The sequence below is a fragment of the Sparus aurata genome, chromosome 15 (genome assembly GCF_900880675.1).
Source record: "Sparus aurata chromosome 15, fSpaAur1.1, whole genome shotgun sequence".
NCBI classification, from domain to species: Eukaryota; Metazoa; Chordata; class Actinopteri; order Spariformes; family Sparidae; genus Sparus; species Sparus aurata.
The window spans coordinates 6,821,458-6,843,468 of record NC_044201.1 but is presented as its reverse complement, the minus strand read 5'-3'; the positions used below and the strand labels follow the sequence as shown (position 1 = coordinate 6,843,468).

Below are 22,011 nucleotides of genomic sequence, written 5' to 3'. Positions count from 1 at the left end.
TCAGGAAACCATTCCTCAGTTATCTCTATCTAGTTCCTTACATCTGGGTAATTTAATTGTCCATAGCTCATCTTGAAATAACAGATTGTATTTCAGACTCTGGGCTGCATCAGAGAGAATTAATTCCTTCTTTATACCCAAGTTTGTATCTGTGCCTTGGCACCGCAGATTTGTCTCTTAATTTCGTGAAATCATGCATTATTTAATCATTTGAAATGTGATTGATTTTTGTGATAGCAGCACGTGGACCAAGGGCTTTCAGACAAATTTGATTCTGCCTCCAAACATGCTTTATTAGATGAATTAGGACTCCTAAATAACCTCATGACGTGGACTGCCATAAATGGTGTGTAGGCTTGGCTATGGTAAGTGGATTACACATTATCTGCCTCTCTCCTGCTCTTTGCACTGAGCTCGGCATTGACCCGATGAGCTGTGGACCAAAGACAGTTTGGTTTGGCAGATCTGAATGTTGAGGGCTGCGGTTTTAGCGAGGGTCACCTGGGCATGAACTTTATCTGTGGTTACTGGTGGTTTCAAAGATTTATTTGGACGCTGAACATTGACAGAACGCGACAGGCAAACCTACAAATGAATCACCAAAGATCAACATGCGGGGTGACACATTTTGCCTGTAACTTCACATTGAAATAATTTGTCAGCAGAATTAAGAGGCTAGAGAATTGTCACTTATTTCATTTCTATGCATACACAAGAAATGTTTCAAATGCTGAACAGCTGCTCCACTTTTGTCCTGCCTGGTGATGTAATTATTCTAAACAGGATGTAATTTAAGCCCGCAATGTTACCCAGCGGCACAGGTCTTTTCAACGATGAACACTATTAATAAAACGCCAGAAAGCAACTGGTCTTCGCTCCATCTTTGTCAGGCGGCCAAGTCACGGCAACAAAATGGCATTTCAGTTCATAATTGCCTGACCCCTCGTTCTCCAGGTCAGCCGGAGAGCAGCGGCAAACACAAATGCAAATAATGAAAAGGGAGGAAATCTCTTACAGGGAACACCGAGTATTACTGTGTGTTGTTTTACAGTAAAATGCATTCTTATTTTTATTGTTTGGTTATATTAGAGCCGGGCAGTGTGGACAAAATCAAATATCACAGTGTTTTTTGGCCCATAATGGAGAATGAGATTTTTGAAATTATTATTTTGGCCTTTTTCATGGCTTTATTAGACCGGTTAGCTGAGGAATGACAGGAAACGGGATGAGAGAGAGGGGGGATAGCATGGAGCACAGAGCCATTGGTGAGCAACCAACTGAGCTCTCGGGGTGCTCCTTGGATAACATTTCTGATGAATAATCATCTAACTGGGTACAGCAGTCTGACAAGTTTAAAAGATGGCATCAATCTACTGTAATGCAGCCTTAACAAAAGCAGGAAAAGACAACGCCGGTCGGTATATCAAAATATGGCGGTATCCAAAAATCTAAGGCGATACACAGTCTCACATCAGGATATTGACACAATATCAATGTATTGCCCAGCTCTAGGGTACAAAAATATACTTTGGATCATGTGAATAAATAATTAATTCACATGATAACGCCCCGATTAATGTGACGTCCTGTCATTTAGACCTACGCTACTCTGTCTGGTAGATCCTCTCGCAAACCAGTGCCCACTCCATTTTCCCTCTTGCCAGTTACGTGTTAGTCGTGATTGATAATGCTGTTCCATCTGTGCCAGCGAGTATGAATGATGGAAATCCAGATGAGGAGGAGGAGGAGGAGGAGGAGGAGGAGGAGGGGAGAGAGGTTTGGTAGGGGAGGCAAGAGGCTGGAGGGAGGGCCAATAATCGTATTGTTTAACCCACTCAAGGTAGAAGGCCATCAATCTGAAACCACTTGCTCAAATGACTCATGTTCAGCCTTTATAAAAGTTTAATTGGCTCGTATAATTAACACTGAAGGGGGGAAAGACATGTGTGTGATGTAACTTAGAGGGGAGAAATGGCCTGTCTGGATGTGGAGGGCTTCATCGATTTGATTTGACAGGGTAAAAGTAAATACTCTGATTATGAAATCAGTTGCTGCTATAAATAAACCACCAATGACAGAACAGTTAATGGATTTCTGATCTTTTTTTTTTGTTTTGTTTTGGGTTTTTTACACATATTTAAATAAACTTGTCTGAAATAAAATACATTTAGATGGTCGTTTTCCTGTCACTCTGTGTCCCTGAGCTGGTGTGTTTACTGAGGCACCACTGGCACCTTTGGGTGCAGCAGGCTGCCTGCCGTGCAGTAGAAGCACCACCTGACATCACCAGAGAGAGGAGGGGGGCGTGACGAGCCGTGTGTGCGCCCGGATCCGTGTCACCTTCACTGATACCTGTCCTGCTTACACCCCTCTGCGATGACAATAGAGCCAAAGAGCGGTGCGTTCTGAGGTAAATGTCATTCCTGCAAAGTAAAGCGTAGCTGACATTATTTTTGAAGCACTGTCCTATATTTCCCGTGATGCCGCGCTGCGTTCCCAATGGCACAGCCGAGGGGAGATTATGAAGATTTATGTTGACGTTGAGGGATTAGAGGTCCAGGGGAAGCGCAGCAGACCCAGAATGAAACAGACAATGTTTCGGCGTTGATGTCGGCGCAGTAGCCCGAAGGAGCCCGTGAAGCATCCCGCAGGAAGAGGTGAGGAAGTTGTGGCAGCGCGGGGGGAGGCTGCGGCCGCAGACCTTCAGACTTGGGCCGATCGCGGTTGCGTGCCTCTTGCAGCTGCAGGGACTGTGCGCAGGCCGTTACGTGGTCACATTCGGGTTATTCTTGCAGAGCTTTGCCATTAAAATACAAGTCGCTTTGGTAAGCGGAAATTCGATCGGAAATAAACGCTTGTAAAGGTCGTTTCATTCATAGCGAGACTGTGCGCAATTACACGTCCAGTTAAGTGCTACGGTGCGCGCTCCGTGCGCAACCTACAATCACTTCTTAGCAGACTAAATATTGTTTTATGTGTGACATTCAGAGTCAGAATAAAAGCGGGGAAGGACAAAACCCCATCGTGCAGACGTTTCCTGCGTTTTGACTGTCCTCAAGAAAACCTCCGCGTATGAAAGGCTAATGGTTAACTCTCTGTAACCACCAACTTTCTGCTTGTTTTTCTGTAGCTATGAGTCAGTTTCGGGCCTTGGCGGGTGTGTTGAAGGGTGGGCGTGTTGGGGGGAGGCAGTGGCTACGAGGGTGTGTAGGAGGAGGAGGAGGAGGAGGCCCGACCAGGCGCTGGGTTGATCCCAGAAGAGGCTGCTCCTCCGAGGTTGCCACTGTTCCTTCAACCGTGGCCAGTAGCTCCAGCTATGTGGAGGAGATGTACTTTGCCTGGTTGGAGGATCACAAAAACGTCCACGAGGTAACAGTGTGCAACATGTGCCATCTCTTAGCACATTAGTGAATAACATATGTATTGTTATTTAGTTTTTTTTATTTATTTATATAAATGAGCCTGTTAAAGAATAAGTTCACCCGAAAATGAACATTTCTGTGATCATCCCCTCACCTCCATGTGGATGGAAATTTAGAAGTAGTTTTGCTGTCCCCACGACATTTCTGGAGCTGCACAGCACAACAGAGTTGCAGCATTCTCCTAAACAACTGGTTTCAAAATGTAAATAAATGGCTGGAACAGAACATTCCACCAGCCTCGCGTTGAGTAGTAACATTTTTGGGTGAACTTATCCTTTAAGGGAATATTGCAGAAGAACCGATGTCCAACTACAATTAACTTCTATTTTCAATGCTGGTCTTGGAGCCGTCCAGAGGGCCCTTAAAGGTGTTAATTGTGAGAAAAGCTGATTTTTGATTCTCATTTCCAAAATACTGATGCACTGGGAATCCCACCTTGTCACAAGCTGAAGCATTGCGATGGGGCCGGCCCAACATCCAATCCCAATGCATCAGTATTTGACAAGCAGCAATGGCATCTTTAATAAATGTGCACAAGGGTGTACAAGTGGCTCAGTCACCAGTGACTTATCCCGTTTGACCTTTTTTTGTCCTGTCACCCTCTAACCCAGCAGTTATTAAGCAGCAGAGATACTTATAGTCCATGTTTGCGATGCCTGATCCGTCTGTCTCCGTGTTCTAGTCTTGGGACACATTCTTCCGTAACATCCAGGCCTCCAGTCCGTCTGGCGAGGCGGGTGAGAGACGGCCCTCCGCTCTGCTCCAGGGCCGAGTGCTGTCCCACTCACCAGACATGGCGCAGAAAGTGGTGGAGGACCACCTGGCAGTGCACACGCTCATTAGAGCCTACCAGGTACCCCACACTCACCCGGCCCAGCTGTGACACACACGCTTTCACACACACACACACGCACATCAGTTTGTATGAAGTAGATTTATGTAATTTACAAATTAAAAGACTGATCACAAGTCTTGTGGGCATTCATTTAAATCTTAATGCAGTGTCTGTGTACAGAATTAAGATGTCATCTACCTCGAGCAACCACTGGCTGCGACTATTTGTATCTGCGACGTGTCTGTGTGAAAAATGCATCAAACAATCTGGCAGCGTAAGCTTAACTCGCCGTCCTCGTATTAAAAGGAATATACAATTTGTTTGTCGCTGTGAGAGGTTATGCAAATAGCAAGATTAACTCCAACCTTCTTAGCCCGGCTGCTTTTTGAAAATGGAAATATCAAAGAGACTACTTAAACAAAACAGGTGGTAACATTTCCCCTCGCCCTCAAATTAATTCCAGGAACTATCCGAGGGATTTATTAAATTCTGTGTTTTGGCAGCGGTGTCACTTTTATACACGGCTTGTTGCGATCCTGGTGGGAACACGTGTGTGTGTGTGTGTGGACCTGGACATAAAAGCACTCTCATGAGGGCTCTTTTCTCAGAGAGGTTGACCTACAAATGAGTGTTAGCTTATTCTCCAGCTGTTTATACTCCGTATCATGATGGCAACGCCTTGCTGAGTCCTCTTGACTCATTTTCTCTTTCTCAGCCGATTCTCACCACCTCGTTTTCTCTCTGTGCAGATTCGTGGTCACCATGTCGCCCAGTTAGATCCTCTGGGAATCCTGGAGGCTGACCTGGACTCCTTCGTCCCCTCTGACCTGATCACCACCATCGATAAATTAGGTGAGCCTCACAACAGGCACGTCACAACGCCAAACATCCGCAGAGTATCTGAATTATGAAAAGAGTAACTTTTTTGTAACATTCTCGGTGGCTTGAATCGATTTGTCTTTTTAGTTTTCAATTCGCTGAGGTGGACTCATAATCTTAGTCTCCATACAACCCATGCAAAGGTACAATTTCAAAAATGCTCATACAGAGACACATGCTTGTCATCTTAATGCAAATACTTGCGACTGTTATCCCACTTGCCTAACAGAAGGCGTATGGAGTTAACCCACAACCCACAGGCAGTATATACAGTATGCTGATTAGATTCCTACTATAGAAGTCCTTCCTTCTAATAACCTCAGGATACTTGCTTCAGGCATGTGCGTATTATTCTCACTGGCAAGTTTACTTCAAAAGCCTAATGTGCTTCATAATTAAAATATCTGTATTTTTTTTTTTTCAACAACAGTAGTACTGTATCCCTTTGAGAGTTTGTACGGTACGTGCGTGTTCATCTACACGCACATTATCATACATGCATCTCTCTCTCGACCAGGCTTGCATAACTCATCAGGCCCTCGAGAGTGAGTGGTGTTTCAGTATAAAAAGGCCCCATCACATTCACCGCCAGGTCCGTATGCGGGTTGGTCGGCCTAATGCTGTCATTAATCTCGGGCCCAGCTCCCGTCATTCTCCATTTCATTTAGCGGACGGAGGATGGGTGGATGCGGGACGGCCACAGAAAGCGATCGAAGTCTTCAGTAATAGCCAGTGAAGAGGAGAAAGCGAGAGGGAGAGAGAGAGACAGAGACATTGTTTCTGTTGGCTATCAGTGATCGGTGTGTGTCAGGACATAGCTCCGCATTATGTATTGTCACCAGAGCTATAGCTCCCTAATGAAGGCTAATGACAGCCTCCTTGGCCCCTTATTCAGTCAGCTGATAGTGCAGGAGTCTATTCTCGGCCCCCTTTGTCTTTGCCGTGTTCCTAATATGATTTGCACCTGTCTCCTCTTATGTTGCCTGCGATCTTGAGCTTGAGCAGCTCTCTCAGGTGGGCTTTGTCAGAACAGGAACTTATGTGGGACCGTTGATGCTGTGTCTGTGTACAAGTGCATCCCGGGCAGTTTGTTTTTCTTTCTTAACCAAGCTTTATTTTTTGCCATAAAAACAAATTAAATCGGATCATAATTCCAGTAAGGGAACAGTACTGCAGCATTCATCAAAAACACTATAAGTCCAACCTAAAAAAAGTGATTAAACCCTTCATTAGAGTGGCAGGCTCAGTTAGGCTGCAGGTAACAATTTTCATGATCAGTTAATCTCTTTTATAATTTTTTCAATAAACGCATTCATCATACAGTCTATTAAAAGTAAGCGCCAAGTGGCCATAACAATTTCCTAGAACCCAAGGTTACCTCTTCAAATCATTGTTCAACCAACAGTCCAAGACCCAAAGGTGTAAAACTGTTTTCATTCCGCCATTTATTCTATGCCAAACGTGCAGAGCAAGTAACATTTTACCGATTTCTGTCTTTGGGACAGAACATAGACACAGAGGTGATGAGAATTTCCTTATAAAAAAGTTGTACCAATGTAAAATCCTATACAGGCCATCCTACCCACACGCTTACAGATTTACAGTGTCAAACATATAAAGACACTGAGCAGAAGTCCACATTTATACCTGGATGAACTGATTGGATTTTGGTCGTCAAAGGTCACTGTGACCTCACAAAATACATTTTTGTCAATTACTCAAATAATTCATTTGATTGATTCTGACACGATTTCCCACAAATGTAGAACAGGAAAAGTGATGACATTTTATATCCAAAAGGTCAAAGGTCAACTTCACTAAGACGCCACAATGCTCTGCCAGAAATGTTCTGGGCATTATTCAGGTACAAGCTGCTTGACTGGTGCGGAGAGGTGGTCATTCTAGTTCTTTATTTTTTAGCATAGGTCCCATTTTTAGCTCTTTATTCTGATTTCGGCTGCCTTCACATGCTATGAGAAGAAAAACGGTAGAACTTATGATCTTGAAAATCGAAATATAATAAACTCTCAGTTCAGGAATAAAACTGGGATATAAGCAGGTCTTTGTGTTTTGAATGTTATTGCACTGACAAATGATTTATATTAAATTTGAATTTTTGGATTGTCTTCAGCCCTATTGCATCAGAAATTACCTCTACAAAAGGTTTTTAGAAACTGTCAGTGAGACTATGATATGTATTATTTGTTGTCATGCGGTAGGCCTTTCTCAAAAGCCTTCAACAACCCTGTGGTACTGTAGGTTTCTACGGTCTCGATGAGTCTGACTTGGACCGGACCTTTCAGCTGCCCCCCACCACCTTCATCGGTGGAGGAGACACCACTCTTCCTCTCAGAGAAATCATACGCAGACTGGAGGTATTTTGTTTGTGTGTTTGTGTCCTTGCATGTCTCAAATGCTGGACAACAATACCACCGCGCCGTGCTCCTTCTTTTTCAGACGTCCTACTGCGGTCACATAGGGGTCGAGTTCATGTTCATCAACAACGTGGACCAGTGTCAGTGGATCCGTCAGAAAATCGAGACTCCGGGAATCATGCAGTTCACCAATGCCGAGAAGAGGACTTTGCTCGCCCGCCTGATCAGATCCACACGGTCAGCAGTGAATAAACGTCTTCTGACTTACAGTTTGATGACAGTGCGATACCTCACTTTTAGTTATAGCTCACATCATAACATAAACAAAAGGCTTGTACGTGAATATATTTGGAAAGGATGAATGGCCTATTCTTCCTGTGAGCTCATTTTCAGCTTTGATAAATGACCCCAGCCATGATCACACAGTGGTACTGAATTACATTTTCTTGGGTACAAGTTCTCTAAATCATCAGAGTGTTGTTTCCTAAGGATCGTTCCACATCAATCGTGCAAAGCTACCTGGTAGTGAGAAATAATGACGCTCAGCTTTTTTTATGTCCAGGTTTGAGGACTTCCTGGCCAGAAAGTGGTCGTCGGAGAAACGTTTTGGTCTGGAGGGCTGCGAAGTGCTCATCCCCGCCCTTAAAACCATCATCGACAAGTCGAGCGCTGCCGGCATTGACAGCGTGATCATGGGGATGCCTCATCGGTACGGTGTCCTCCACCTTTTCTTACCTCTCAGCTTAATCTGTGCATACGTGTTGTGTTGCCCCTCTCCCTCCATACCTATTTGTAAACTCTGCTTCCAGGGGTCGACTGAATGTCTTGGCCAATGTGATCCGTAAGGACCTCGATCAGATCTTCTGTCAGTTCGACTCCAAGCTAGAGGCCGCTGATGAGGTGAGGGTTTGGGAATGCATTGTAGACAAAAGCATTCCGATGCTTTATTTCATAAGCTTTTCTACACCTGTAGGGCTCAGGTGATGTCAAATACCACCTTGGGATGCACCACGAGAGGATCAACCGTGAGACGGACAAGAACATCACACTGTCGCTTATGGCGAACCCATCCCACCTAGAGGCAGTGGATCCAGTGGTTCAGGGCAAGACTAAAGCTGAGCAGTTCTACAGAGGAGACGCTCAGGGAAAGAAGGTAAGAGTTATTGTGCCAGGTAGATGCTGGTTCATTTTGTGTTTGCTGTTGTAAATGAGATACACCCGTCTACGATGTGATGTGATTTCCAGGTGATGTCCATCTTGATGCATGGAGACGCTGCTTTTGCTGGACAAGGAGTTGTGTATGAGACTTTCCACCTCAGTGAGCTCCCCTCCTATACCACACATGGTACAATCCATGTGGTGGTCAACAACCAGGTAACTGAGTTTGGGACCTGACCCATTTCCCATTTACCAGAATGCGGGTATGTATGCTATGATGACATGCTAACAGCTATGGCTGAAATTCTAATCAGGGATGCACGATGTTCTGTATATCCGGCTAATAAATACTGGCTTATATTATTGGCTGATTATGAAAATACACCTGGTAAATAGAGGTGATAATACTCAATGATGATATTCAAACAATCAAATTGCTTTTATTGACTTAAAAAGCACAGCATGTACACACTTTGATACAGTACAGATACAGTAAGTATACACATCTAAAGCTGGATTCTGGTTGTCAGTGTGCAAACACAACAGTTTGATCACTAGTAACACTATGGAGCAATGTTTTTACCCGTGACTCCTTGTTTTTGTTTATTTTGTGCAAATATACAAGAATGCAAATGCCAGCAGCTAGTGTCATACACATCCATACAGTCTGATGTGTGCTGTTCTACTGATTGATAGTTGGTGGCAGTACTGTGTAAGAAAGCATAGCATTGTTCAAACAAAGGCAATGAAGAAGACTACTGGCGCTGTTAAAAAAGACGTTTGGAAATATTCAAACAATCAGATTTGCATGTGTTTTATAAGGAAGGAAAAGCACTTCAGAAAATCCATATTGTGCATCCCTAATGCTAATAATATCGCTAATACTAAAAATGTCACTGCTATAATTACAGCTAATGCTATCATCTCTGCAACTATTAATGATAATTACTGGGACTCTACGATAATTCACAATTAAACTATCAGTTGAGTTGTGTCATGAAGTTGTGGTCTTCTAGCGTTATTGTTTTAGAAAATTCAAGCAAAGTTTTACCTTAAAATAACAGCGTCAAAATCATGTTGATGGTACAGTGGCTTGTGACAGGGTGAATGGTGTCTCTGTCTCAGCAACTCCAAACCCCCCATCACTTGTTTCTGCACTATGTGACTTCAGTGAGAGGGCAGGATCACAGCGTTGCACCCATGTTTACTTTAAGACACAAGTTTTCAACAAACACTGCACATTCACATACATCATCTACATTACCTCTGACAAATTGGAACAGACCTGGGAGTTGTATTTCTATGCGATGTTGCTTTTATTCTTCTAAGGAAACCGCACAGAAAATCTAATAAACTATTTTACACTTAAATCTGTTGTTTTACCCATGTAAAGACATTCCAGACTGTTATTCACAACAGTAGAGAACATTTTGTGCACGATGCTCGGCTGATATCAGCTCTGGTGTGTGATTCTTGCCTCTCAGATCGGCTTCACTACGGACCCTCGCGTGGCCCGCTCCTCCCCCTACCCCACTGATGTCGCTCGGGTTGTCAATGCGCCCATCTTCCATGTGAATGCCGATGACCCCGAGGCTGTCATGTACGTGTGCCGGGTGGCTGCGGAGTGGAGGACCACCTTCAACAAGGATGTCGTCATTGACCTGGTTAGTCGCGGCCGAGCCTTAATGGATCACCGGGAAAACACAGCTCCTAGTGCGTGCTTAGACGTGGCTTCTTTGTGTGCATTTACAGGTTAGTTACAGACGGTTTGGCCACAATGAGATGGACGAGCCCATGTTCACCCAGCCGCTGATGTACAAACAGATCCGTCGGCAGGAGCATGTGCTGAAAAAGTACTCTGACAAGCTCATTGCTGAGGGTGTGGTGACACTGCAGGAATTTGAGGTTTGTGATCTAAAGCTGTATGCTCTTGTTAAATATACTGTATATTGGTAGCTTCTACTGTACGCTGTTTTATTTGGTATCGCCACTCGCTGGACTATGTGCATTAAATCACACTTAGATATTCCCCTAGCCTTCGAGTGAATGTGTTGTGCTAGCACTGCTGTATTTGAGTTTCAATTTACTGCCTCAGTTCAATCACCCAGCCCCGCAATCCCTCACATAAAGTATATATTGCTCAGTGAAGTTGAAGTATGCCTCAGATTCTGGCGCCATTCAACGGAATTGCGCAGGTTCTTCATCCAAAGCAGAAACTTTGATTGTAACATCCATTCTAAACATTTTTTTATACCACATGTCAGAGAAATACTGCAGCTTGCCCTGTGATGGACATTGTGTTCCGTTGTGTGGCCTGCTATTTGGACTCTTTTTTTATATTCTAATATTGCAGAGCCACGACTGCTGGTGGAGACTTTTCTCCTCTAATATCTCTCTCTTCTTAGGACTCAGCTAAACACAGTTTTGGTTAGTTAATAGTAGTCCTTTAATGAAGTAAAGAAACTGTGCATCAGGTAATGATGCACACTACCAAATGTGGTTGCAGGAAGAAGTTGCCAAATATGACAAGATATGTGAGGAGGCATACACCAGCTCCAAGGATGAAAAGATTTTACACATTCGAGACTGGCTCGACTCCCCCTGGCCGGGTAAATGATCCCTTTGCAATCCAGTAATTCGAGTTTCATGTTTTTCTTCTTATTCACTGCTTATACTGTGAATACTTTCCGTTTCTGTCGGAGTCAAGCTGTCTCTCTCTCTCTCTCTGTAGACTTTTTCACAGAAGAGGGAGAGCCCAAGAGCATGAGCTGTGTCCCCACAGGACTGGATGAGGAGGTCCTGCATCACATTGGCCAGACAGCCAGCTCAGTCCCTCTGGATGATTTTAAGATCCACCCTGGTGAGTTTAGTTGATGTGTGCTGGAGAATAGCGTCATGCTAATGCCGATAGTAGTCATAACACTCCAAAGCTGTGCTAATAATCTGTCAGAAGGGCAAACATTACTGCAGGATTATATGTACAATACACTATGTCAGTCCATTGTGTTTTATACACCCTTTCCCAGTGCTCTTCGAAGACATTATTTTTTATTTGAGTACCTGTATGTGTGTATCCCCAGGTGTGTCTCGTATCCTGCGTGGTCGTGCTGAACTGGTGAAGAATCGGCAAATGGACTGGGCTCTAGGAGAGTACATGGCTTTTGGTTCCCTTCTCAAAGAGGGCATCCATGTACGCCTCAGCGGGCAGGATGTAGAGCGAGGCACCTTTAGGTGAGTTCACGTCAACACAGCTGAGAACTCAATTTTGCCTCCACTGCTGGTGACCAGTGTGCATTTCTGCTCTGCTGAAGGATCCTCAAGTGTAGTTACTGAACAAAGAGAGCATTTTGTTTTTTGGGTTTTTTAGTACTTTTATAAGAACAGTGACAGACTCAAAACTGTACAAAATAAAGTACAGGCATATCAAGTACTTAGGAAGTGGAAATGTAACAATATTATGATGGTTATGACTTATTAATAATAATGCAATTATTGAAAAACACAGAGGGGTTCATAGTGTCCCCTCGTCACTTCCTGTGTTTTTTCAGGCGGAAAGTGAGTTATCTTCCCTTACATTGATGTAGGGCCGGGTGCTAATGAAAGAAAATTGCTAATCAACTTTCAGTCTAATCATACTGACCATCGGGGGCCGCGCATTATGGTAAAAAATAAATCCCATTATTTCGACAGATATTACCATTGCGATGGGATTCACATAAGTGGGATTCATCTTTTTTGCCTGACAATTTCTATTTTTCACTGAAAAAGAAAACTATTTAGATAATGATAAGGGAGTTTTCTTGCTGTCTGTACCAAACAAACATGTTTTTATTACATCTGGAGATCAAGATTCGTGGGCCGGGGTATCTCAGCAGCACTGCAGTACTTGTTTTGTCACACATTTTACCTTAACAAAAGAATTGCACCTTCTAAGATTTGGAAATTGCACTTGGCTATATTGCAATTTTTTATGGTATTTTGATTAACTGTGCACTCCTGTTGAGTATGATGAGTTCTGTCTCACGTAATATACAAGTCTGAATCAAAATGTATTCTTTTGAACATCAACTTTTTCCTTTTTGAATACTGGAAAATGTTGATACTGTGATAATAATTTCTACATATGTCACCTTACTGTACAGTGACTTGAAGGGTAACAGTCACCTTAAGATTAGTGGTTTATGTGACTGCCGGGGGGGTGGGTGAGGGTGGCACTGACAGACAGAAGACGTCAGCACAGCCTCCTGGGAACTGTGAAGCCCACATGGTGTTGTCATGGTATGGAGGGAACGAGTGACACATGAACAAAACCAGCTCCCCCTTTCACTGCGCCTGTCTCGTCTGTCCCCTATCATTTCTCCACCGGCCCATCTTCACTGACACCGCCCCCCCCACCACCACCACCACCTCCTCTCAGCCCGCAGCGACATACATCACACTAACTAACCAGAGGCTACGGGGCTTTTTCTCTTTTTGCCTCGCATTTACTGCTGACATCTACTTCTCTGAGTCCACTGTCCCCGTCAGCGGGCTGAAAACGAATACTCGCTCTCAAACAATACATCCACCCTTCATCTCTGTATCACCTGTTGTTTATTTAAATCCTCCTGTGTGTCAGTGTAAGTCTGCAAGCCTCCTCACTTTAGCTTCACTTTACCCCTTTACGCCTCCATTCCCCCACCCCCCCTACTACGCTACACTTTTTTTCATCCCCCGCTACTCTGTTTCCCTTCATAGTTCTCAGGAGCTGAGCATATTGGCATGTTACAGTTGAGTGGGCCTGCTTGCGTTTCTGTGATGTACGTAACAGCGTGGACTAATGGATTCACTTCGTCGTGTTTGGGTGCGTTGCATGCGCCGCGCCATGCACCCCTTTCCCTTACTAATGGGGCCCCCAGGCAGAGGTTGTGTGTGTGTGTGTGAGTGTTTTTTTTTTTTTTTTGTGTAAACGAAAGAGAAAGAAGAAAGAGGTGGGCACGCACTTTATGAGGCAATCCCAGAGAAAGACCTCATTCTTGCGAGGGTCCTCTCTGGATTTTGTACGAGTGGATGGAGGAAAACGTAACAGGATATCGTGTGTTCCCTCAGTTAACGCTGGGCGCTCTCGATTCTGTTCTCTCATCAAAGCATTTCTTGAAGAGACACTGTACATGTTTATCCTGCAAATATGGAGCGAGGATCAAACAAAACAATTATGCAGTACATTATGTGCCCTCATTAGTCCGTAATTGTGAGTTATAGTCTTCAAAGGACTCAAATCATGATCATCGGGTCTTCTGGGAGGTAATATATCACATTTAAGATAATAATCAATACGTTTTGGTTATTTCCTGCAGTTCTTCCGCCTGACCATTACATAACCTCTAGCCCTGTGTGTGCCTGAGTGTATGTGTGTGTAGATGTCATTAAAGTGATGTTAAATGTGGTTTAAGTGATTGTCTCATCGTGCTGGTTTTGAACACTGATTCCTACACTGGGAGCGAGCGGACTGGCAGAGCTTGTTAGCGCTTGGCTCTTTGCGCCCATCAACTCTTGTTGGGCCTCATACTGGCTGAGGACGAGGAGGGAGGAGGGTACTCTTCATGGAGTGTCTGCATGGGCTGGGACAGAGGCTGCAGTGTGTGTGTGTGTGTGTGTTTGGCCTGCATCTACAGGGTTAAGAAGCTTTAAAGAAATCCTTTTGCCCCAGAAAACATGTTGTTTTCACCAACATCATTTAAGTTCATAGACAGTTGATAGACAGGCTTTTGTGCCGATTTCTTTATAAATGCCACACTTTTTTTGTCCTCTAAATACTTGTGGCTAAATGATAAGTCTTTAAATCAATAAAGGATCAATCATTAAGTGATTTCTCGGGCAAAAATGACACTGGTTTCACCTCAAATGTCACCCTCATCTCCATTTGTTTCATTCAATCATTCATTTTTGACAGTTTTTTGACAGATTAAACAATTTGAAATGTTTTGCCAAAAGTAATCAGTGCTTTAGTTATTAATGAACTTAATCATACGTTTGAGCCCTGCTGAAAACCTCTTTTTATGCAACATGTGTCAGAACCTCTGAAATTTCTCTGTAGTGTTGTTTTTAGATTTTCCTCTCTAGCCATTAATTTCAGTTAAATGTGATGTTATGCGCTCTCTTAGTAACAGATGATGGCATTACTTTGATTTATTTTCTCTGCTGCTCCAAATGTTTAAGTACCGACTTCGCAGGACAGTGGTGTTATACAGCCATGCCAGCAGCATGGATGGCTCTCTGTCCTGTCTGTCTGTCTGTCTGTCTGTTTGCATGCTAACAGGCTAAACTAAGATGGCTAACATTGTAAACGTCAACACTGCTAAACATTTACATGCAAGCAGCTTCACTGTGTCCCTGTTAGCATGATGACTTTAGCATTTAGCTCAAAGCACGGCTGTGTCTAAGTAAGCCTCACAATGCTGCTAGCCCCTTAGCAAAAAGTAGTTTATTCAAGTGTACTACAAGTATACTTATTTTATAATAAAACTGAGGCAGTATACTTGAAGTGTACTTTTTATATACTACATTTTATATACTTAAGAAAAGTATAGTGAAGTATACTTGGCTTATACTGAAAAGTATAAAGAATAGTCTAAGACTAAGTACATTAATACTTAGACTTATACTTTAATACTAAAGCTTATGCTTGTACTTTAGTATACTGTGGACTGTGGCGCAAAGACTCTTGGGTATTCTGTTGTTGTTAGTGTAATTATGGTTCCTGAATGTGTTTGTGAATAAGATGATGTGTAAGGCGGTTGCGAGTTAATTCACATCCTTGTTCTGTGGTTAAATTGTGTCGAATTAACAAAGATGATAAAAATGTTGGCACCGTGAGTGAAGGGGTGTTTTCCGGGAGAGACTTCCCGTCCGTTAAGCAGTGGGCATGTATGATAATAAATGGTGAATCTCTTGCTAGAGAGATACATTACAAGTGCTAATACTTACAATATCTTGATGTAAGAAAAAGGTTGAGTCATTGAGTTGTGCTTACATTTAATTTAGCAGAATAAAAATGTTTTTCACTACACACATTTGCTTTGAGGTATTACCCCTCAACTTACATGTTAATAAACTAAAATGTGGACTAGAAGTATTAGTACACTAGTAGTATATAGATGAGTGTACTTGATGTATACTTGAAAGTGTACTTCTGTAAACTTAAAATGTCCTCATAAAGTATACTTAAAGTATACTTTTATAAACTTGAAATGTTCCAATTTAGTCCGAAGAAGTATTAGATTAGTATACTTTCTAGTATGCTACAAGTACATGGTCCATAGTATACTAGCTATACTTATACTTATACTCAAGCATACTTAATAAAATGAACTTCAAGTATACTACTTTTTGCTAAGGGGCATTAGCAGTCTTGCTCCTGTGACTGCCTCAGTCTTTTCTATTTCTGCCTCTCATTTGTTTTATAGCCATCGTCATCATGTTCTCCATGACCAAGAGGTGGACAAACGTTTCTGTGTTCCCATGAACCACCTGTGGGACAACCAGGCTCCGTACACTGTCTGCAACAGCTCCTTATCAGAGTATGGAGTGCTAGGTAAGACTGAAGCCACTCAGGCCACACAGAACGCTGTACTGAGTCATTTTGTACCTCCGTGTAATCATGACTGTCGCTGCAGGTTTTGAGCTTGGCTTTGCCATGGCGAGTCCAAATGCTCTGATCCTCTGGGAGGCCCAGTTTGGAGACTTTCACAACACGGCCCAGTGTATCATTGACCAGTTCATCAGTCCGGGCCAGGCCAAATGGGTCCGCAACAACGGTATCGTCCTGCTGCTGCCACATGGGATGGAGGGAATGGTGAGAAGTTGATTTAAAACAGGTTTAACTGTGTACTTCTGAGATTCAGATTTTGGGAATATATGTTTTAATGCTTCCATTTTGTCACTCAGTGTCTTGCTCTTCCTCTCTTCGATTCTTAGGGTCCAGAACATTCATCAGCCCGACCCGAACGCTTTCTGCAAATGAGCAAAGATGATCCCGATCACTTCCCTGTATGTTCACATGTATAAGTTACATAAAGGCTCAAATGGTTACCATTATCAGGCACATCCCACCTAATAATGGTATATTTCAGAGACAGTGCACTGCACACTGTGCTTGGTTAACATTCCTGTTAAATTGGCTATGCTGATGTCATGACCACTTAAGTGATGGCTTAACTGATGATTGCCACTTTCTCTAGAGTTGAGAAGTCTCTTCATTATGGTCTCCAAAGGGACATATTCAGCAGTAAGGAGAGTCCCGGGGGGGGGGAGCTGGTACGAGGGAACATTCAAGGAAGGAAACCACAGCGGGCTGTATCAGCAGAAGCTTACCAGATTCATCTTCAAATGGGATATTGATCAAACTATTAGTGCAAGCATAGGAAGGGATTAACATTCTCTGTCCTGTGTGTTTGTCTGGGTGAGAGAGATACAGTGCGGTGGTGCAGTGATGCTCTCATGCACTACACTATAATGCTGCTATTTGGTTCACAAAAATAACATTTCTTATTTCAAAATCACTTTTTACCACTTGCTACCTACATTTTAAAAATGTTATTTCACACAGGAGTTCAGTGGAGATTTTGAAGTCCAGCAGCTGTACGACTGTAACTGGATTGTGGTCAACTGTTCCACGCCTGCTAACTACTGTCATGTAGTCAGAAGGCAGATTCTGCTTCCATTCAGAAAACCGGTAAAGTGTAACATCTTCTTCACTATATTGTATCTGTGTCTTGCTTTGAAATTTTGCATCAACTGCGTCTAATATCACAGATTCCCTCAATTCCAGGCATTCCACTTGTTCGACACCACTTACCGATGCTTGAAAGTAATTTCCTGTGTTCAAAAATCTTATTTCCAGGGTTTCCAGGCTGCAGCGTCCTTGAAATCCTGGAAAAATAACATGTTTATCTGAGAGAACATATTACAGGGTAACTCGCCAATTCTACACATTAAAGTGTGTTTACAAGTCTTGCATAGTATTGGTGCATATGTGAAAAAAAGTATTATAAATCCTCTAGCGGCTCCTGAAGAAGCTGCATGTAATCTGATAAATTGATGTTAATTAGTGGCTACGATGCATTGTGGGTAATGTCGACTCCAGGTGTATCACTTTATCACATCACTGGAGGCAGTTTATCAGATTACATGCAGTTTTTTCTACAGCCAAAAAAATGCTTTATAATACTTTTTTGACATACGCAATAGTACTCTACTCCAAGACCTTTAAACACAAACACACTTTATCGTGTAAAATTGGTGGTTACCTTGAAAGCTGTAAAAAAATAAAGACATAGGTCATTGAAAGTCCTTGATTTTATATAATTTGTACAGGAACAGAAAGTTATTTTGATATTTTTTCAAATTGTTGAACCTGAGCTTTTGTAAATTAAATCAAAGCCTCAAGTATGAAAGCATGAGAGGCACAAACTGATGTTATGTCTGCGTGTTGGTTTATTGCTTCATCATGAAAGATGAACTGTCGAATTCATATGTTATGATACAGTACCATAATACAGCAATCCTTGAAAATGAATCCGTGGTTCTCTTAGTCACTCATTGGTACTTTGGACCCCCTTTTGAACTAGTTTGTGTATAAAGTTTTGGGGTGTAAAGCATTTCTCCTTTTTTGTATACGCGCAGCTCTTTTTTCAGCCTTTCATAGTTTTCAGCCACAGTGAATGTCTTAACTGATCCCCTGTCGCACATAAATGCAATGCTTCACGAAGCATGAGAAAATGACTTCCTGAGCAAATTAGGAGGAGCCCAATAGGGGATAATATTGTTTGTTTTTTCATGAAAAACTCTGAAATTCTGGACTTGGTCGGCTGAGCACCAAGGCTTTTATTTATTTGATTGTTAAAGAAATGTTTTGTTTTCCCAATGCTGATGTTGCGTGCTATATGGTGGCAACAAATTAGCGTGAAAAGAGATAAAAACTTTTTTCTCTGGAGTTTTTCAAAGCGCTCAACGAAGACACGGCTGATGGAATCAATCTGTTGTTTGTCACTGACGGAAACTTTTCTCTTTTTTTTCCCTCACAGCTGATCATTTTCACTCCGAAGTCTCTGCTGAGGCACCCGGACGCGAGGTCCAGCTTTGATGACCTCGCCAAAGGTAGAGTTTAACTTTATCTCTGTGAAATGTGACATAAGAATTTGGTGGGTAACATACCATATTTAATGTCTGCAGGAACTAAATTCAAGAGGTTGATTCCAGACGAGAGCCCTGCCAGTCAAAACCCAGCTCAAGTGAAGAGGGTGATCTTCTGTACTGGAAAAGTCTACTATGAACTGGCTAAAGAGAGGAAACGGCAAGAATTAGAGAAAGACATCGCCATCATCAGACTTGAACAGGTGTTTAATCCCTCTCCTCTGTCTGAATATGCAACACACTTTGTATTTAGAAAATGAGACAAGCTAGACTAAATGGGTTTTTTGCACAGTTTAGAGTAGCGCATTAGAAAAGGTTCCTATATTTTTTTTTCAGCCTGTTTTGAAAAAGAGTTAATGGTCTAGCAGAAGAAAAGAATCTCATGAACTCTACTCATTTTTTTTCTAAGTAAGTTTTTGTTTTGGCAATTATAGAACAACTGATTTTGATTCTGCTTTGCGGCCCTTATTTATTTCCCTCTGTTTAGTACAGCCATGCGTAACCTAGCATTTACTGCCAACGACGGACGAAACTGCACTTTGCATTGCCTAATTTAATCGCTCGAAACTAGTTGATGCAAACGTGCATCGTTCTTTCCTCTAACATTTCAGAAAATGCTTGACAAGTGAGATGGGAACACAGTTACGGATGCAGCTTTGTCAATTCATGTTTGGCTAATTCTTTGGCCTCGCCCTCAGATCTCCCCATTCCCATTCGACCTGGTCCGAGCGGAGGCAGAAAAATACGCCAGCGCGGAGCTGGTCTGGTGTCAGGAGGAGCACAAGAACATGGGCTACTATGATTACGTCCGGCCACGTTTCCTCACGGTCGTGGCCAACAAGAGACCTGTTTGGTATGGGTTTCTTTACATTCATGTATTTGCCCTAAATCTATTTAAAGAATCAGGCGGAGGACTTACATTTTGATGACAAACCTTTTGTGTTTCGCACACAGGTACGTGGGGCGGGACCCTGCAGCTGCTCCTGCGACGGGGAACAAATCCACCCACCTCAATGAGCTGAAGAGGTTCATGGACACGGCTTTCAACCTGAGCGCCTTCCAGGGGGCGAGCTTGTGAGTGAGAACTGGAACAAGAACCCGGCTGGAGGTGCAGTTTCATCTCCAAACAACGTAGTCGAGTTTTGGCGTGGCATATTTTAAAACTCTTTTTAACTTTGTGACAATCTAGTTCATAGCCAAGTGATTTTAGCAAACACCATTTCAACCTCTTGTGAGCCTCATGTTGAAGACTGCCTGGATCAGACTGCACAGCAACATCAACATTGCCACTCTGTCAGAAGTGATCACTGTACTGTTAATGTTGAATGTATGTTGCATCTTGACAAATCGTAGCGTGCAGTCTTTCACGACCAGCGAAAAGGCAAAGATATGGGAATCCTTACCACTGTCCTGAATGCCGAATCACTTGTCTTCCACTGGGACACGAGACACAGGACAGAGCGACAAATTGTCTGAAACTTTCACAGTCGTCTCCTGGCCACGTCCTTTGTCAAGTGAAATCAAGTCATTTTTATTCATACAACCCCAAATCACCCAAACCTCTATCACCCTATGTCCCCATAGCCTCAATTCTGATAAGGTAAACCTTTCCAAAAACCGTATTTTCTGCAACTTTGTTCAATAAACACTATTCAGCACCCAAATGAGGGCTTTAAGTGTACGTACACACCTCAAAGATTTTTCCAAACAGAACTACACATTTCATAGATTTGTTACACTTGTGGTGCTACACTTCCTACACCTATATTTCAAAATAAAAGAAAGTATTGCACAAGTTTAAATGTAACCTCTCAGTCACCGAATTGTCACCTTGTTAAGTGGTGAAGTAGCAGTAGTACTGTCTTTGTAACCGTTTGACCAGTCACCCACCAAATTCCAGATTTGTGACAATCACTGATATTAGGGTAGCTTTAGTACTGTGGATACCTCCCATCGCCGCCACGCTGAATACTAGTCTATATTTGTAGTAGCGATTTGTATTTGTATTGATTTTTGTAGGTGAATAGGAGAAGCTACGAGACGCACACAAAACACCAACTGGTGTACTTAAACGACGAACGCGATTCACATATCACAGGTATGAGGACTGCTGTGAAATTTTACACATCGGTAGGTCTAGTGCCTGTATCTGCTTTGGCTACCTTGGCTGTTACTGAAGGAGTCTGTATTTATTGTCACGCCTCACTTCACCAGGAGACATGAGCCAGCTGGCACAGAGACTTGCAGCCATGTTTTCTACTTAGGACATAAGGCTCGGCTCCCTCTGTGGAGGCTGAGGGATGCGCACACACATAAACGCCACACGGAGAAAAAAAAAAGAAAAAAAACACACAGCGAAGCTTTGGATGCTTGGAGAGCGATATTGACGCCTGGCTGTCAGATTCGAATCCCCAGGTGTTTGACAGAATTGATATTAGTTACCACTGTGCTTAGAAATGCTCAATAAACGATGCTTCCTGTTTAGATCTACTGTAGCTTACCGTTTCCACTTCCAGCTGGGAGATTAACTATAAGCCATGCACAAATGTAATTTTACCATCTTTAATGATTTTTAAAAGAGGGTTACGTGTGTTAGTTTTATTGATGAAATTTTTTTTCCCCTCATATAAAGTGTGGATATTGAAACATATGCAGAACCTTATGGAACCGTTCATGGGAATAATAAAATATGCAATAAAATATATTTAAGTTTAATAACATGTCTGGTCATGATTTCTGGTTTGCAAATGGTGCTTGACTGTGTTAAAAAAAAAAAAAAAGCCAGTGAATTAAAGCGAGACTATATGAGCTTTTAGAGATAACACATTATGCTATGATAAATAAAATATTTAATTCACAAGCACTAAAACTCGCTCATTCTAATACACTCAGAGTTTGTGCTTATTAAACACAAGACAGATATTGCTTTGTGACCTGCATTAGAGTTAATTGGCTGAATTTAAGACTCTTCTCTAGTTGTTCTGCTGTTATACTCAGCTACTTTATTGTTTTCATGTATGGTAATAATCACAGTTTTGGCCACATATACCCTACATACAGTATGTGAAATACTCTGTGTGGCTTGGCTTAACCCCTGCATGACTCTAAGGCAAAAGTTAGCTGTGTGGCCCCCACTGACTGCCCGTGCATCATCTTGTTCCCTCCCAAA

General features: G+C 42.6%; 1 protein-coding gene across 3 annotated transcripts; it reads left to right on the top strand.

The window, feature by feature from the left end:
- The first annotated feature begins 2,239 nt into the window (after window positions 1–2,239).
- Window positions 2,240–21,557, top strand: ogdhl (oxoglutarate dehydrogenase L). 3 transcript variants are annotated; one of them, XM_030442606.1, is made up of 23 exons: window positions 2,240–2,410; window positions 3,131–3,369; window positions 4,105–4,275; window positions 5,007–5,109; window positions 7,396–7,511; window positions 7,594–7,748; window positions 8,074–8,220; window positions 8,321–8,411; window positions 8,485–8,664; window positions 8,757–8,885; window positions 10,154–10,333; window positions 10,422–10,574; window positions 11,176–11,278; window positions 11,401–11,529; window positions 11,750–11,900; window positions 16,115–16,242; window positions 16,325–16,503; window positions 16,626–16,697; window positions 17,257–17,382; window positions 18,734–18,806; window positions 18,882–19,045; window positions 19,541–19,695; window positions 19,797–21,557. In XM_030442606.1, exons 2-23 carry the CDS (start codon window positions 3,133–3,135, stop codon window positions 19,918–19,920), a joined length of 3,066 nt encoding a protein of 1,021 aa, XP_030298466.1. In that variant the 5' UTR covers window positions 2,240–2,410; window positions 3,131–3,132; the 3' UTR covers window positions 19,921–21,557. The 3 variants fall into 3 exon arrangements, with proteins under 3 accessions (XP_030298466.1, XP_030298465.1, XP_030298464.1); XM_030442605.1 differs by having other exon boundaries at window positions 2,240–2,657; XM_030442604.1 differs by having other exon boundaries at window positions 2,240–3,369.
- The last annotated feature ends 454 nt before the right edge of the window (window positions 21,558–22,011 follow it).